The sequence below is a fragment of the Schistocerca serialis genome, chromosome 4 (assembly GCF_023864345.2).
Source record: "Schistocerca serialis cubense isolate TAMUIC-IGC-003099 chromosome 4, iqSchSeri2.2, whole genome shotgun sequence".
In the NCBI taxonomy this organism is placed as follows: Eukaryota; Metazoa; Arthropoda; class Insecta; order Orthoptera; family Acrididae; genus Schistocerca; species Schistocerca serialis.
Window position 1 is genome coordinate 408,764,596 of NC_064641.1, and position 17,956 is coordinate 408,782,551.

Sequence of the window (17,956 nt, forward strand, 5' to 3'; positions counted from 1 at the left end):
TCTAGGCCTACTCTTTCTGACGTTCCTATAAGATTTTTGTCTTTAGTTTATTTTAAAATCTTGATACAGAAGCGCTTGGTCATCTACACATGCTAAACATTCTGTTCCAATATTATTTCTATGGTTGATCGACTTTAGCTCCAATATTAGTTTTCGCCACTCCTGAACTACTAAGACACTCTACAAATGTGGTTTATAGAACTCATCTCCATCACCTCCAATATTAAAGTATATGTTTTCTGATAAAAACTATGTATCTCAATAAATAATAATCTATCTTGTTTTGATATAAAAGAATGTAGTATGGAAGACATTGCCATTGGCAAATGAAAAATAAGCAGTATAAAAAATACGTTTTATTTTACACATAACATACAAACATTTATGAATACATTAAATTATATTAAAGAAATACGAATGAATGTTGATGATGGTAAAGCAGTTACTGATGAATGAATATGTATATTTACACAAGCAGCGCCCTGCTTTGTCATCGCAACATGGTTGCTACTAAGGGACAAGCACCACTAATCGAAAACGTTTCAGTGGCGAATTCATTCCTCGGAAACGGGACACATCGTAGTGATGACCGCACGATCCTCTTCAGGCCATCTGAAACATTGAGTTTATGATGATCGCTAATATTTTATGTATGTATATAAAGTAGGGCTAGCAGTGAACATTCGACGTTTACAGACAAAGGCAAACGGAACGATCACAGGCTTGTATGATTTCGCGGAGAGCATGGCAAAAATCCTGGAGAACTTGAATTTCCTGGATGTCATTGGCGTGGATGTCATACCGCCATACTAACAATGTACAGTGTCATATTTGCAACTGGTGGCCAACATTGGAACTAATGTTTTTTTTCCAGCGTAAATGAGTTCCGCATTAACGCACTAGAATATCTAACACGTTTCCCTCTCATACGATAGTTACAGCCCACACTGCACCTCTGGGGGTAGCTGCACTTAAATTATAATGTCCCGGTTCTTAAAAATAATGCAGATGCACACGACCCCGCGGGCACTACTTACAAAAGTTCAGCAATGAGAGTTAAGCGAGCAATCTACGAATAGGCTGTAACGTGTCGCCCCAGTAAGGAACGTGAAGACAAGGTTACGGTAATTACAGCTCGCACAGAAGTATTTGAACAGTAATGCTTCTAGCGCTCCATACGTGACAGGAAAGGTAAGAAAACTTAATGTGTGGTCAGTGTGAAATACTCTGCCAAGCAATTGACAGTTGTTTGCACAATATGAAACGAGACGTAGATGTAGAATTCACACGTTCTACACTGCACTGGCGTATCAATTCATGTACTTTGCTCGAGTGAGTAGCTTTATGCAGTACAACCGACTTTTGTCATTATTTTTTTTAACTCATTTAAAGTGAACCATTTTGCACTTGTATAATTCGTAAAATAAACTGTCCAAATTCGTATGAAATAGAATCTAACTCGTAGAAGTTTTGTAGTTATGTTCTCATTTCGCAAGGCATACTCTCCTTTCTCATAGTATTGCGAGAAGGCGTTTCACTGACACAAAAAAATTGTCAGAAACAATGAATGAGCTGTGGCTGGTAACGTTTTGCCACAGACTCTCGCAAGAAATTTTCCTTGTTCATTAGTAACAGGTTTAAAAACAGGAGTTTGGGAACATTTTCTTTTCATAGAAAACAGACATGAACAGAGGGATCTTAACCCATGCACAATTGAAAATCTCATTTGTGACGCACGTTGCGTATTTTTGAAAGCGCACAAAACGAAGATTATGAAAGACATTTCAGTCACAAAAAACTGACAGTGTGCCGTTAACTGCTTGGCCCACTGGAGACAAGCAAAGAATATTCTCACCTGTATATCACGAATTGGCAGAATTCGCGTCTTCGTCGCTGGCACCTCCAGCGCTCCTGTAGTGGCTGTAGCCCTGGTAGGCGAGGTCGTGAGCGCTGCTGTAGTCGGAGCTCGGTTCGTGGAAGGAGACAGAAGAGCTGGTCTGTGGCTCAGAATCCCGCGAGTACGGCACGCCGTAGTAAGAGTCGCCCCTGCAACAGCCGGAAACCACGAGTACAAATTACTGCTGCTCAATGCATTTTTGTATAACCTGCAGATTGCGATGTTTCCAGTTTCATTTTAGCTTTTTCTTTAGTCTGATTGGAATTATCCGGTGGATTACCCTATGAACGGGCCTGTTGCACCTTCTCTATTCTTTTTTTCTTTCCCTTTGTGTGCTGATTAAAGGAGGTGATAATCTGAGGACAACATTTGTGATTAAATGTTTTTTATTCCAGTCTTTGATCACAATATCAATTCTTTTCACGATGACCGGTTTCAGTCCGTGATGACCATCCTCAGATCTACAATATACAAATATATACACCTAGTGAGCAGTGTGTCTTTCAAGACAATACAGCAACACGTATCACAATATACTATCATACAACCAGGGAAATATGAAGATAAAATAAATTAAAACGTACCTTTTCTACACCATGTCCTAAAGTGACAAGGCCATAATGGCATTGTCAAAACATATAATATAGTCTGAACAGTATCGTCACATAGATCTAAAATAAGGTGTAGAATAGGTCACATCGTCCACACAGTCATTACTGCTACTGCCTAGTGAAGTACAGTAGCTACCACAAATCTGTTTGCCTGCATCCTATCTAGATGTCGCTACTATGGGCTTAGATGTAGTCAACATTTACTGAAAAAACATAATCTGATGAAACACATTAGATAAAATACATATAGCAGACTTTTAAATATTGATAACTATCTTAGAAACCAATTGTGTTACAGTAAAAGACGAATACAGTTAAGCATATAAAATTATTAAAAGGAAATATATGAAGTTAATAGGTCCGACCCTTTTGTGGTGAATTTACGGTCAAAATTAATATACGTAATACATTGCCTGTATCAACCTATAAATTACCTATGAAAGATAAATGACTACATGACAGCTGAAGAAAGGCAGATCAATGATCAGCGCCCTCTTTTGGTGCGGCTGCTAGGATGTTATGTAGGAGCGCATCGTTCGTAAGAACGCTAGAGGGCTTTACATATATCGTGATATGGCTCTCACAAAAAAGTTTAAACAACATATTAACAGTCAATAAATAAAATTATGTAGTCTAGCCATACATTCCAGAAATAGGTAGACATAATCAGTTAGAGGATTAGAGCGACTAATGTACGGAAGTAAGGCAATTGCCTCCTGATCTCGACATAAATCGTCAAGCAAGGCTAGGTACAAATACGTGTTGCTGTATTGTGTTGAAAGACACACCGATCACTAGGTGTATACAGGGTATTACAAAAAGGTACGGCCAAACTTTCAGGAAACATTCCTCACACACAAAGAAAGAAAATATGTTATATGGACATGTGTCCGGAAACACCCACTTTCCATATTAGAGCTCATTTTATTACTTCTCTTCAAATCACATTAATCATGGAATGGAAACACACAGCAACAGAACGTACCAGCGTGACTTCAAACACTTTGTTACAGGAAATGTTCAAAATGTCCTCCATTAGCGAGGTTACATGCATCCACCCTCCGTCGCATGGAATCCCTGATGCGCTGATGCGCTGATGCAGCCCTGGAGAATGGCGTATTGTATCACAGCCGTCCACAATACGAGGACGAAGAGTCTCTACATTTGGTACCGAGGTTGCGTAGACAAGAACTTTCAAATACCCCCATAAATGAAAGTCAAGAGGGTTGAGGTCAGGAGGGCGTGGAGGCCATGGAATTGGTCCGCCTCTACCAATCCATCGGTCACCGAATCTGTTGTTGAGAAGCGTACGAACACTTCGACTGAAATGTGCAGGAGCTCCATCGCGCATGAACCACATGTTGTGTCGTACTTATAAAGGCACATGTTCTAGCAGCACAGGTACAGTATCCCGTATGAAATCATGATAACGTGCTCCACTGAGCGTAGGTGGACGAAACTAAAATGAGCTATAACATGGAAATTAAGCGTTTCCGGACACATGTCCATATAACATCTTTTCTTTACTTGTGTGTGAGGAATGTTTCCTGAAAGTTTGGCCGTACCTTTTTGTAACACCCTGTATATTTGTATATGGTAGATCTGAGGATGGTCATCACGGACTGAAACTGGTAATCGTGAAAAGAATTGATATTGTGATCCAAGATTGGAATAAAAAACATTTGACAGTACTGGATCAATGTTCGTATACGCGACTATGTCGCAGCTGGTGAGACATTTCTGAAATTATTGATGCGTTACTTTCTGACTAGTAAACATTTTATCGCTATCCTTTGAAAACTTGGATGCGGTGTAGTGTCTAACGGCAATGACAGTTGTAAAGCAGTGTTGGAACAGCAACGGGCTTACCAAATTTTTAAGGAGTACTTTTCCGTGTTTCGTTTTCCTAGATGCTTTGTCATTGCTCTCTACGTGAACGCGTTTACTTTGATTTGTACGTGGTTATCAATTCCAATATTAAGGTAATTAAAGTTGCAATAATGTTTTAAAGTTTTCAGGGATATAAAACGTGAGTTAGGATAACGAATGGCAGGTCTCTCACTCTGCTACGGACAAACATTAACACTGGAAACAGCTTCTGAAGCACTGGCTCCTAGGTCATGAACGTGCAGCGAAGCATTACACTCAACTTTGCGCGAATATCTTACCCGCTGTGATGCAGAGGCGGCGACGGGTGCGGCACGTAGGGGTGCGGCCGGGTCTGGTAGTAGGGGCTCTGACCGTAGCCGCCCCCGAAGCCCTGAGTGAGGTTGGGCTTGCAGAACTTGAAGAACCCGATGAGCCCCGGGATGACGATGGCCAGGAAGCCGAGCAGCTTCTTGAAGGAGGCCAGGCCCAGGATGAGCGGCAGGAAGAGCAGCAGCTTCAGCTTGAACAGCTTCAGGATGATCAGCAGAGGGATGAACAGCTTCTTCAGACGCTTGCGGGCTGCAAACAGAGGGAGTACCGTCAGTTAAGAATAAGAGCAGAAGCATCCAGTTGGTTCTGCTGGTTACATCAGTATTACTTGCAAAATATTTCTATGATTCGATCACCTTACTGTGGTTATCCACTTTGTACCTCATAACCTGCTTTTCAGCTGACCAGGTGCCATCTGTTTTTCAATGTCACTAACGGTTATATTACATCACAATTCGATTCAGGTGTGATATGCATTGGGCGAGAAAAGTAATGAGATTGACAATATTGCGAGCGATCTGGCAACGCTGTGATGTGCTACTTGTTGGTGGTTGAGGTTGGGTTGTTTGGGGGAAGAGACCAAACTGCAACGTCATCGGTCTCATCGGATTAGGAAAGGACGGGAAGGAAGTCGGCCGTGCCCTTTCAAAGGAACCATCCCGGTATCTGTCTGGAGCGATGTAGGAAAATCACGGAAAACCTAAATCAGGATGGCCGGAGGCGGGATTGAACCGTCGTCCTCCCGAATACGAGTCCAGTGTGCTAACCACAGCGCCACCTCGCTCAGTGTACTACTTGTGTATACCGGTGTGTTCACCCCTTACAGACACTCAGGCCGAGTTTCAGCTCTGTGCATCCATCACGCTATTTTATAGAGCGCCATCAGTCAAGTTACGTTTTTGTTGTATATTACGAAAATGAAACTGCGGAATTTAGAGCAACGTTTTGCCATCAAGTTTTATGTTGGTGAATCCGCGAGTGTAACCTTTGAGGAGTTTAAAGCAGGGCTATGGTGAACATCCTTCATCAAGACCACAAGTGTGCCGCTGGCACAAACCATTTTTGGGAGGCCGATAACATGTTGGAGATGAACCTCGCCCAGGGTTGTGTGCGTGCTCTTGTGATATAGGACCGACGTTTAACAATAGGGATGATGACTGACCTGTTAAACTTGAACACTTTCACCGCACATCAAATTTTAACCGACGTTTCGCGCATGCAAAAGGTTTGTGCTAAAATGCTGCCGAAGAATCTCACAAATGAGCAAAAGGACAATCGTAGACTCTTCTACTTTGATCTTCTCGAGAGGGCGGCCAATGACTACGAATGATTCAGTTGCATGATCACAGGCGATGAGTCCTGGATTTTTGAGTACAATCCCGAGACAAAGCGGCGAAGTGAGGAGTGGCACACTGTCACCTCTTCGGCCGAGAAATGCTCGAATCAAAAAACCAAAGAGTTTTTTTGACAGTAGAGGTTTTGTGCATAAGGAATTTCCTCCAGGACAAACTGTCAACCAAGTGTTCAACATAGATGTCCTTGAAAGACTCAAGAAAATGATCAATCCAGTGAGACCGTACATAACACTAAAATGGATTCTACTTCATGACGTCCCATGTCACACGGCCACTTCCAGCATGGAATTTTTCACTTCAAAAAGGCATTAATGTCTTTACACGGCTCCCCTATTCACCTGATCTCAGCCCTTGTGACCTTTTTCTTTTTCAGAAATTGAAAAATGTCTTAAAAGGACGTCATTTTGGGACTATGGAGAACATTCAGAAGAATGTGACCGACATTTTAAAGGCCCTAGCAGTTGAAGCCTTTCAGCGCTGCTCCCAAGACGGGAACTACTCTACCGGTGTATAGCTACCAAAGAGAACTGCTTTCAAGGGGACAAAATTGTTGTTTAAAAATTATATTTAAAGAATCACCCTCATTACTTTCCTCATATACTTCGTTTACATCCTAACTGTGATCAGGTAATTCTGGTGAACATTATGAAAGTGATCCAAATTTTCTTTATGAAATGAAAATGACTGACAATTGAAAGTGACCTGATAATCTGTGTCATTAGAAATTCAGAAGTAGAGCAATAAATTTCAGTGTTTTGGCAAGGAACTTTGTTAAATTTTTTTTTAAATTGCGATAAATCGAGCGAGGTGGCCAAGTGGCTAGAACAATGAATTTTCATTTGCAAGGTCCTGGCTTGAGTCGGTGATCTCATAGTACATAATTAGATTTTCCTAAATTCGATCTGTACATTGAGCAAGCATTGACGGATGAATTAAGAAGGGCGTTAAGGTTCACGGAGAAGAAATAAAAGCTTTTAGGTTTTCCAACGACGTAATTTTCTGCAAGACTGCAAAAGACTAGGCTGAGCGGTTGAACGGAATGAATGAAGTCTTCACATAGGTTGAAAAGACGAACATCAACAAAAGTAAATCAAAGTTAATTGAATGTAGTCAAAATAAATCAGGCAATGATGAGAGAGTTCGATAAGGAAATGAGACATTAAAAGTAATAGACGTGTTTTGCTATTTGTGCAGCAAAATAACTAACGATGGTCGAAGCCGATATAAAATTTTAGGATATAAAATGTATACCGGCTACAGCAAGAAAATCATTTTTAAAAAGATGAATTTGTTAAAAGCGAATATAATGTTAGAAAGTCTTTTATGGAGGTATTTATCTCGAGTGTAGCCTCTTACGGAAGTGAAAAGTGGACGACAAGCAGTTCAGACAGTACGAGAAGCTTCTGAAATGTGGCCGTACAGAAGAACTCTGAATAACTAATCGGGGGGGGGGGGGGGGGGCACAGAAGCGAATTGAGGATAAATGAAATTTGTGGCAAAATTTGAGTAAAATGAGGGGGTCCGTTTGTAGGCCAAATATCGAGGCATCAATGAATTTGATAACCGAAAAATTAGTTATTTATTTTTGGAGAGGTTCGTAATACTTGGTTCCGTCAGTAGAAAGCTAAATACCAAATATTGCTAGCTGTAATGCTATACCATGCATAACTGGAGGATCAGCCAGAATTGTCAAAAGTTTACTTGTTCAATTTACTTATGGCTAATAAGATCAGATCTGTAATGTGTTAACTCCTGTTAAAATTTTGAGTTTTTAAATATTTTGGTATGTAATTATATAAACAGTTCATGTAAATATCAATATTTGAAGATTTGCTTGTACCTGCGTCACATAAAAGATGTTTTTATGAAAGATACACAAACTGTCATTGACAAAGATAGAGAAAAGTCACTCACTTTCAGTTTTCTCCATGGGTAGCATAGGTCAATCAATGTAAAAGACAACAGAATGCAGTAGTTCAATATGCAGTGTTTTCTTGTTTCTCAGATCTTAAGGCTGATATTGGAAATAAAATGCTCCAAACCCACATAACTAGATTATAAATTGAAGGAAGGGACACTGCTGATGTAATTTAAGAATTCTCAAAATATCTTTCAAGATTTAACTATATACTTTAAGGAAAACGAAAGAACCGTTAATAGTTATCTCTGATACTTTTTATGAAATATCATTATGAAGCAAATACCATATTTTGGTGTTTGTCCTAAATCTTGAATGTATTATTCGTGCTTTCCCTTGCGGATAAGTATGTACTATATATTCTTATAAATACTCACAGAAAGGCGTGCGCTTCTTGTCCTCGATTATGTCGAGCTCTGAAGCAATCTCGTCGATAAAGCGAGGCGAATAGCGACCATTTTCAGTCACTTCGTTCGGAAACTGCACTTCGATGGCAGTCGATTTCAGAAATTTTTCCACCTGTGAAAAGAGAATTTACATCATATGGGCCGTCAGCACACAATTACTTTCTGTCAGAGATGAAAAAACAAAATAATAATAATAAACCAAAATGATAACAAAAATCTACCGTTATTCTACTTAAAAACGATTGAATGTGTTCGTAATTACCAGCATATCTACTGTAGTGATTGGCATAATTTTAGGAAGGTCCTAATGTCATATATAAAGATATATAAATATTGTTTACTAAAACTGTCCTTAAATCTAATACTTACAATAAATCTAGAATCATCAGAATAGCTGTTCCTAACCAGGAAAACAACTCATTTCATTATTACAAAGAAGAAGACAGCGAGCAGATATTGTTACCGCTTTCGAACCGACAGATTAATCAGCAGACGGTTGTCCCCGTTAATATTAATTTGCTGTTGTCTACATTAGTTGTTGGCTGTTTGCTCTCAGAATAAACTCACTACATCAATTTACTGAGGTAGTCAGTAAGTAGACGCAGCGCATCTGGTTAGTAGACCCTGCTAGTTTGGTGAAATCTCGACTTCCCGTGGGCAACGCATACTAAGGGTGCCTAGCGTCGCCGGGGAGCGTGGCGAAGGTTTTGTCTCCAACACGAGTTGTGCCCCATGGCGTGATCTATCACAGCTAGATTGAAACACTTCATACATGGTGTCCGAAGAGTCGTCTTCGTTTCTACAACAAATATTGGTCATCAGGTCTTGTGTGAGCCGCCCAGTGTCGACACGAAGCATCGATTAGTTTCCTATTACGAAAAAGTGATTTTTTCAAGCGAGATTTTACGTGCCCATACGATAGAGCAGTCCAAATTAGTCTAGTGCAGTGTTCGGAGGGGCTGTCATAATTGAAGTACAGCTACTCAAGGGGTGCCAGTGTGGTGTGTTATCACTGTATGGCAGCGAAACTTGGTAGTTATTCTAATGCATTAATGTGGAACTAATGTACGCTGAAACAAAATTAGTTCCATTTTGGCAACCAAGTGCACATCTGGCGCTTTGAATACAAGAAAGACGTATAAAAATGTTTCCATATGTAATGGATTAGCAACGGAATGTGGATAGAAAAGGTCAAACAAGTGAGAGAGGCATAATATTGATTTTATTTTCTCTACCGCGTACACAATTTGTTCAATATGAGCACCGGAGACGTCGATGAGATGCTGTACAGCGCCAGATTTGCACCTGGTGGTCAAAATTGGAACTAACTTTCTCCAGCGGAAATGAGTGTCACATTAATGCATTAGCATGTCTATCAAGTTTCGCTCCCGCACGATAATTACAGCCCTCACTGGACCTACGCGAGTAGCTGCGCCGCCCAGTATTTACAGGAACTTTGAAACACGACGATTAACCACTTGGCGAACAGTGACTGAACACCGTTGCTGCATCGTGATAGCAGCCAGTACGGGACAGGGCGGAACGTTAGTTGCTGCTGGAGTACTGTCCTAATGTTGCTGTTAATACATATCAGTAAAATGAATAATACGCTAGACTAATTTGGAGTCCCTCTATCTAATGGGCACATAAAAGTTCGCTTTAAACATCATTTTGTTTGTAACGGAAAACAACACGACGCTTTCCGTTGACAACGGGCGTCGTATGAAAGACGAATGAGCAGTACTTGTTTGGAATGACTCCGTCTACACATTGCAAAAACGAATTGCCACATACTGTATGAAAAACCAAAGAAAATGGGCCTGACGATCTTAGGAAAGATTTGGGAAGTTGAGGTTAAAATGCCTATTTTGTTGAACAGGTACCTGATGGCTGTGGGTTATTATCTCAAATAGTATTGTTCGTATACTCTTGTAAATACTTTAGGGTTAAAGGGGATAACTCACCGAAATGCAGAACCGTTGAGTCGTCATTAGAAAAACACAAAAGAAGGAAAACTTGCTAGCTTTCAGAGTTATTCTTTGACGAGGAAGAGTACGCAAACAGAAACAAACATACACACACACACACACACACACACAACACACACACACACACACACATACACACACATATATATATATATATATATATATGCCCCTACTTGGTGCCACTAGCTTGTCAAAGGATAGCTCCAAAAGCTAGAAAGTTATCCTTGTTTTGTGTGCGCCTGTCGACGACTCAGCCCTTCTGCTTTCTGCAAATGGTCTCCTTTAATCGTAAGGTATTTGCATTCTGCAAAGACTTTACTACAACATTTATGTATATACTGACTCTTTCGCGTAATCAGTGCTCCATTACAATAGCACTTCGTAATGTGCTAGGTACTTGCGAGCTAAGAGTGTTCAATGAACTTAATGTGCAGTGGACATTACAGCATTTCTTAACATGACCTCAACTGATGTTTTTCATATACCGTAGACTAGAGGAGAAGTTGACGAGCCAGGCAAATACTTCAATATGCGAAATAGATGATGGGGAATATTGTAACACTATCTAGGAAGAGATGAAACCAGTCGAAAGAACGATAATTTGTACAGAAAGAAGGGAGAGGTCTTGTGAGAGGTCGACAGGTGTTGTCGAGTTGCTGGCCTACCTTGCGCAGGGCGAACTTGACGAGCTGGTCCCACTCGGACTCGTCTGCCCTGGGGGCGGAAGAGAACTCGTAGGGCTCGTGCTGCAGGCTGCGCAGGTGCGTTTCAGCCATGCGCACGATGCGCGCGTTCTCGGTGAGCGGGTAGGCGGGCAGTTCGAGGAAGTCGAGCGAGTTGAGGGCGCGCGACTTGAAGCACTCGGCCAGGTCGCCGTTGAGGCAGGCGGCGTTGGCGCGCGCCAGGTAGGGGTCCGTGTCGGGGCCCGTGCCCAGTCCGATCCAGTCCAGCAGCACGTTCTTGCCCTCCGCCACGCCCAGGCTGCGCCCCTCGGCCTGCAACACGGGTGACACGTTCTGTTGTTCGCGAGTGACGAGCTGTAGAGCGTACGTTAGATACACTGAAGCAACACAGAGATTGGTAGAGACATGCATATTCTAATACAGAGGTATGAAAACAAGCAGAATACGGCACTGCGGTCGGCAACGCCTATATAAGACAAGTGTCTGGTACAAGTGTTTGATCGGTTATATCGATTCCTGCAGCTACAATGGCAGGTTATCGACGTGTGAGTGAGTTTCAATGTGGTGTTATAGCCGGCGCACGAGCGATTGGATACAGCATCTCCCAGATAACGATGAAACAGGAAGTTTCCCGTACGACCATTTCACGAGTGTACCATGAATATCAGGAATCCGGTAAAACATGAAGACTACGACATCCCTGCGGCCGGAAAAAGATCCTGCAAGAATGGGACCAACGATGACTGAAGAGAATCGTTCAACATGACAGAACTTCAACCCTTCCACAAATTGCTGCAGATTTCACTGCTGGTCATCAACAGGCGTCAGCGTGCGAACCATTCAACGAAAGATCATCAGTATGGGCTATCGGAGCCGAAGCCCCACTCGTGTACTCTTGATGACTACACGACACAAAGCTTTAAGCCTCGCCTGGGCCTGTCGACCCCGATATTAGACTGTTTATGACTGGAATCATGTTGCCTGGTGGAACGAGACTCGTTTCAAATTGTATCGAGTGGATGGACGTGTACGTGTATGGAGACAACCTCACGAATCCATGGACCGTGCCTGTCAGCCGGAGAGACAGTTCAACCAGGTGAAGGCTCTGTAATGGTGTGGAGTGTGTGCAGTTCGACTGATATGGGACCCCTGATACGTCTAGATACAACTCTGTGAGGTGACATGTACGTAAGCATCCTGTCTGATCACCTGCATCCACGCGCGGGATTAGCCGTGCGGACTAAGGCGCTGCAGTCATGGACTGTGCGGCTGGTCCAGGCGGAGGTTCGAGTACTCCCTCGGGCATGGGTGTGTGTGTTTGTCCTTAGGATAATTTAGGTTAAGTAGTGTGTAAGCTTAGGGACTGATGACCTTAGCAGTTAAGTCCCATAAGATTTCACACACACGCACACACACACACACCTGCATCCATTCATGTTCACTGTGCGTTCCGACGGACTTGGGCAATTCCAGCAGGACAATGCAACACCCCGTACGTCCAGAATTGCTACTGAGTGGCTCCAGGAAAACTCCTCAGAGTTTAAACACTTCCGCTGGCCACCAAACTCACCAGACATGAACATTATTGAGCATATCTGAGATACCTTGCAACTTGCCGTTCAGAAGAGATATCCACCCCCTCGTACTCATACGGATTTATGGACAACCCTGCAGTATTCGTGGTATCAGTTCCCTCCAGCACTACTTCTCAACTTAGTCGACTCCATGCCACGTCGTACTGCGGCACTTCTGCGTGTTCGCGAGGGCCCTATACGATATTCAGCAGGTGTACCAGTTTGTTCGGCTCTTCAGTGTATAAAACGACCAGCACAAATTTTCTTCTAGATGCGACCCACAGCCTCAGTAAATTTGAAAAATGTCATGATTTCACCAGGCTGTGTTTTGAATTACTTTATTTGTACTACTAGTTTCAGACAATCTTGTTTCAGGTGCAACTGTAGGACCGATAAGGACAACGATTGAGAATTGGCAACAAAATCGTGTGCCAGGCTTATTTGTGCGTAGCACGATCATTGACAGTTCAAGATGAACGCTGAGAAACGCACTGGGCACAAATGTGCATGGTATACAATTTTTTAACGAACTGACAACGATGTGCCCGCATCGATTACACTTAAAAGGAGACAGTGTCTGAAACCAGTAGTGCAAATGAAGTAATTTAAAACACAGCCTGATGGAATCGTGTCACTTTTCAAATACCAGGTGAAAATTAACAGCGTCATGTGTGAGCAATAGCATAACTGTTATTCCTAAAATATTATTCTAGGTCTAGAAAGGAATCGAAACAGAACGTTTCCAGAGCAAAGCAAAGCTAAGCACACGTTTTCCTTCTCGCAGTTTGTCTTAACAGATAATGGTTCATTATTGTGTAAAATCCCGACCGGTTTTAGATTTTAATGTAATGACAGTAGGGAGTGATTCATCGTTAACGTTCACGTTTATAACAAGCAGCGTCTGGCTGTGTGCTTTGATTATGAACTTTGCACAATATAAGCTCACTGGGAACGGTGCATGTTTCAAGCGAACTTATAAGGTATAAGCGGGATTCCGCCTACGCAGCTCTGTACAACTGCCCGCCAAAAATTCCGTTTCTATGATGATACACCGGAGAGAAGTAACTTTCAATCTGCGAGAATTTAGGGTTCTGAGGAATGAAAATAAACATGACGTTCTCGATCAGGGTTACATGGCACTTTGCCTTCAAGAGGAGTTCCCAAAGAGCGATTTAAATGCTGATGTTCTCGAGTTGCAGCTAGTACCGCCTCACGGTCTTTCAACGGCTTTTAGAGATTAATAGTCTTGAGCCAAAAAATACAGGGTGAAAATTTAATTCCTAAGTACCCAAATCACAAAGCAAACTTCACAGAATCGTTTTTCCTACCTAGGGATAAAAGGAATCCGTATATCCTAGCCAACTAAACTCAATATGAAGATAAGATTTCAGTGTTCAATTCTGTCACTGACGTAAACTTCTAGAAGTACATCTCTCATTGAGTTAAAAATACTAACAGCACCATCTCTTGGTTCTTTGGTGTACTGCAAAACTAACAGCGCCATCCGAACTGCTAAACTCAGCACACGATTTTAGATGAAAGTTTAAATCATGATATCTTTTTTTTTCTCGTGATTTGATATTGAAGAAATTAAGCCTGTACCTTGCCTCAAACTACGCTCAAGCCGTCTGTGAAAACTCCACGAAAATTCGTCAATATTTGTGGAGACTAGCGTGTTCAAACAGACAGAAAGACAGATGTTTTTAGACAAAAGTTTAAATCGCGATGTCTTTTTTTCCGTGTCCGCCCCGATAGCTGAATGACGCCGGCACGGTAGCTCTGCGTGTTCGGGCAGAGGATTTAGCTATCCTCTGTAATAAAAAACTGAGTGAACGGAACAACGAACAACCTGAACGGGTGTCATCAGACGTCCACCACGAACAACATAGAACAAAATGAGATTGAAAAAAAAAAAAAGTCTGCGTGACGGACCGCCGTCCTAAGGGGTCCGAGTTCGATTCCTGGCTGGGTTGGGAATTTTCTCCGCTCAGGGACTGTGTGTTGTGCTGTCTTCATCATCATTTCATCCCCATCCGGCGCGCAGGTCGCCCAACGTGGCGTCGAATGTGGTAAGACCTGCACCAAGGCGGCCGGACCCGCCCCGTAAGGGGCCTCCCGGCCAATGACGCCAAACGCTCATTTCCATTTTTTTTCCGTGATCTGATTTTGATGAAGGAAAAGCATATACACTGACCTCAAACTTCCTTCAAGTTGCCTCTGAAACCTTGCGCATATTCATCCAGTATTTTAAGAGATTAATGTGTTCAGACAGACAAGACTGTTTTACAGTTTTAGTGCTAGTACAGATGTAGAAGATTTATTATACTATCGAGTTCCATTCCTCGAAAAAAGTGAGCAAAGTCGCACAGAGATGAGTCGAAATTTCCGTACTGAGACAGTTCTCAGGGATAATGCGTTATTAGGACGTGTATCCAGTTCCAGTATATACATAGCAACTGCGAATCATTGCCGAGTTCGCTAGTGTCCTGCCTTCTTTTTGCATGTAACGACGGTACATGAGAGGCCTACTCGGCGGTGTTCACCCCGCAGCATCCGATTCTGGTCGCCTTATCTTCCAACAGTAGCACATTTCGCGCATACTTGAGTGAAAAGTTTCAACACCAACATTAACGAGCTTTATATCGCTGTATGAGTCTTTTCAAGAGCTCGTGCATGCAGTTAAAAATATGTCATTCCATCAAAATAGCTTACTTGTTTCAATATCTAGATAAATACTAGAGTTAAGAATTACGTGCCCTTCTGTCTGCTATCATTTGCCCAAAACTTCGTTTCGATATCTTGGACCACTCTCGAAAATAAAAATGGTCGAAGTTTTAGGTGACAGTCCATGTACGCAATGGTGTGTGTGTGTGTGTGTGTGTTAGTGTGAGTACTTACTTCTGCCATCAGCTAACGTACCCGACTTCCGAAAGAAGACTGAAATGGTTGTCGCATCAATTATTCCAGAAATTAAGCTGTAATCTATTATGGATGTGATGATGAATAAAGATTATTAGAAATGACCGCAGACACACTTGTTGTCGTATAACTGGTGTTATAACACAGATTTGACGGAGGCTGCGTTTACTGTGTGAACGACGTGCGAGCCAGAGTGGAGTGGCGAGTGATTTACCTGGACGGCGGCCTCCTCGGGCGCAGCGCCGGGGAAAACCACGCTGGAGTTGGAGGCTCCTCCGAGCACTTCCGACGGCGGCGCAGCTGCGCACAGCAGCACCAGTAGTGCCGCGATCCTTAGGGCCGACATCGCTATAGCTGAAAAAGCGAAGTGCGCGTTAGAGCCAGCCAACATCAGTGAAACGGCGCTTTGACTAAAGCTCATACAAATACCTACAAATGTTTTACTCGACTATTACAGCTACGAGATATTGTGGTGCGAGTCCAAATTGCAGCGAGGTGCTGTACGAGCCGAAACATAAAATTAGACATTTTCATCAAGATTTACACCTCGCTAACACCCACCCAGTGCTGATTCGTTCCATTCGACACTTTATTGATAACGTGCAAAGAATCTCGTGCATTCCACTTAACATACATTGTTACGCTGTTTTGTTGGAAAATATACGTACAAGCTTACTACAGGAGAACGATGGCTTTCACCACTACAACTTCTCGAATTAAGAAATTTTCGGGAACACCACACGCATAAGTGACGTTAAGGGGCAGAAAAATCATTACAAGAAAGTGGATATGTACATCGAATCTTCGGAGTTGCGATGTGACATATGCATGCGAATCCAACATCCACATATGCGGATACTCCTATGTATGTAGTATGTTGCATTAATAACGATGTATATGTCACCACGATACGCCTTTCGTTACCCGGCATAAGGCTGAAAATGGAGGAATAAGACACGTATTGTGTTAACAGTTAGTATGGAGAATTTGAGGCACACAACCGGCGTTATAACAGAAACCTTTTCTTTCGTCCCTTAGCATTATAGACACTAGCCAGTGTGCTATTACACATCTTTTGTAGCTTTATACAATGGGGCATTCACGATGTTCAACTTGTTCGACAAAAGTCTCTCCTCCGCCTGATAAATCTACGCTAATCTCAAAATTTATTTTGGCTGCATAACCAGATACATACGACAAAGTGTTTCACTTCTACTGATTTCGTCATTTTCATTTCAATAGATTCTTTTACATTAAATTTTTGCTTGCGAGAGTCAAGTAATTACTGTGTATTCCTTCGTCGATGATACGGTAAAATGAATAAGAATGAATTTATCTTGGTATGTTCACTTTAATCTTTGCACTACCTTTTATCTTAGATATATTAATCTCTATTCATTAATATAGACAGTTTTGACACCAATAGCTAGTAAAAAAAATAGATATTAACCTTAGTCCTTAGCAATTTCTACTGAAATTGTATGACTGAAATTGTACCGCAAGAAGTCCACGGAGAGACTTCACCAAATGTTTGTGACCAAAGTAATAAATATTGTCAACGTCGTTTTTTGGAGCTTCACAGCATGACCTACACCATACATTCATCACAAAGTAGGTAGTCATCTTATTATTAGAGTACTGCCATCAAACATCAGCTGTTGTTTTAATATCCTCACAATATTTCTAACTCAACTGATTCATATTTTCACTATCACACACTCTTATACGACATCGAGTCCTGAATGACATTTGATAACGCATCTCTGAACTGAGGGCGACGAGCACTTTTTCAGCAAAAGAAGTGACCACAGCTCGGTAGTAGTAAAAGATATACGTGTCAACAACTTACGTTCCATTTTGGATGAGATGCAAGAAGTACCTTCGACGCTGATACCGTAAGTATGCCGGTAGGAAGGACTGAGACCATGACGCCGTGTCAGACTCGGTCCACGTGGTGTACGCACGCACCAGGCGTCAGTAAGCCTGTCAGAATGACTGCGGGCGCTGCCGCAGCACGGCGCTGGCTTCGCCCAGTACCGTTAGCTCTGCAGTGCAACGGTACCGCCATGCTGCTTCGGTGCGTAAAACGTGCCTTTACTTGTGCGGGCTGCGCTACACGCCAGAGTTTGTTTTAAATACCGAGTAAGGGGGCTATTTCCGTTCATTTTCTACCTTCGTAGAACCATTAGTGTATTCATCGTATTTAGTGTTACAACCTCGTTATCGCAACACATAGCTGTAACGGTAGCTGCATCGTAATGCCTACCCGCGTATTTACCGTCCTGCTCAACTTATATTAGCGTCCTCTGGCGTAGTCCGTGCATCCACTTAACACTAATGCCGAATGGGTTGCATAGCTCATTAGGCTACCAGACACAGTTGGGAGAAACTTAGACGCCAGCGTT

The 17,956-nt window shown here is 42.3% G+C and overlaps 1 protein-coding gene across 1 annotated transcript; it reads right to left on the reverse strand.

Moving 5' to 3' along the window:
* Positions 1–341: 341 nt before the first annotated feature.
* On the reverse strand, positions 342–17,529 carry LOC126473935 (uncharacterized). The gene is made up of 7 exons (XM_050101296.1): positions 17,401–17,529; positions 15,766–15,905; positions 11,041–11,370; positions 8,358–8,499; positions 4,677–4,956; positions 1,856–2,046; positions 342–612 (listed from the first exon to the last, which is right to left on the reverse strand). Exons 1-6 carry the CDS (start codon positions 17,405–17,407, stop codon positions 1,863–1,865), a joined length of 1,083 nt encoding a protein of 360 aa, XP_049957253.1. The 5' UTR covers positions 17,408–17,529; the 3' UTR covers positions 342–612; positions 1,856–1,862.
* Between the last annotated feature and the right edge of the window lie 427 nt (positions 17,530–17,956).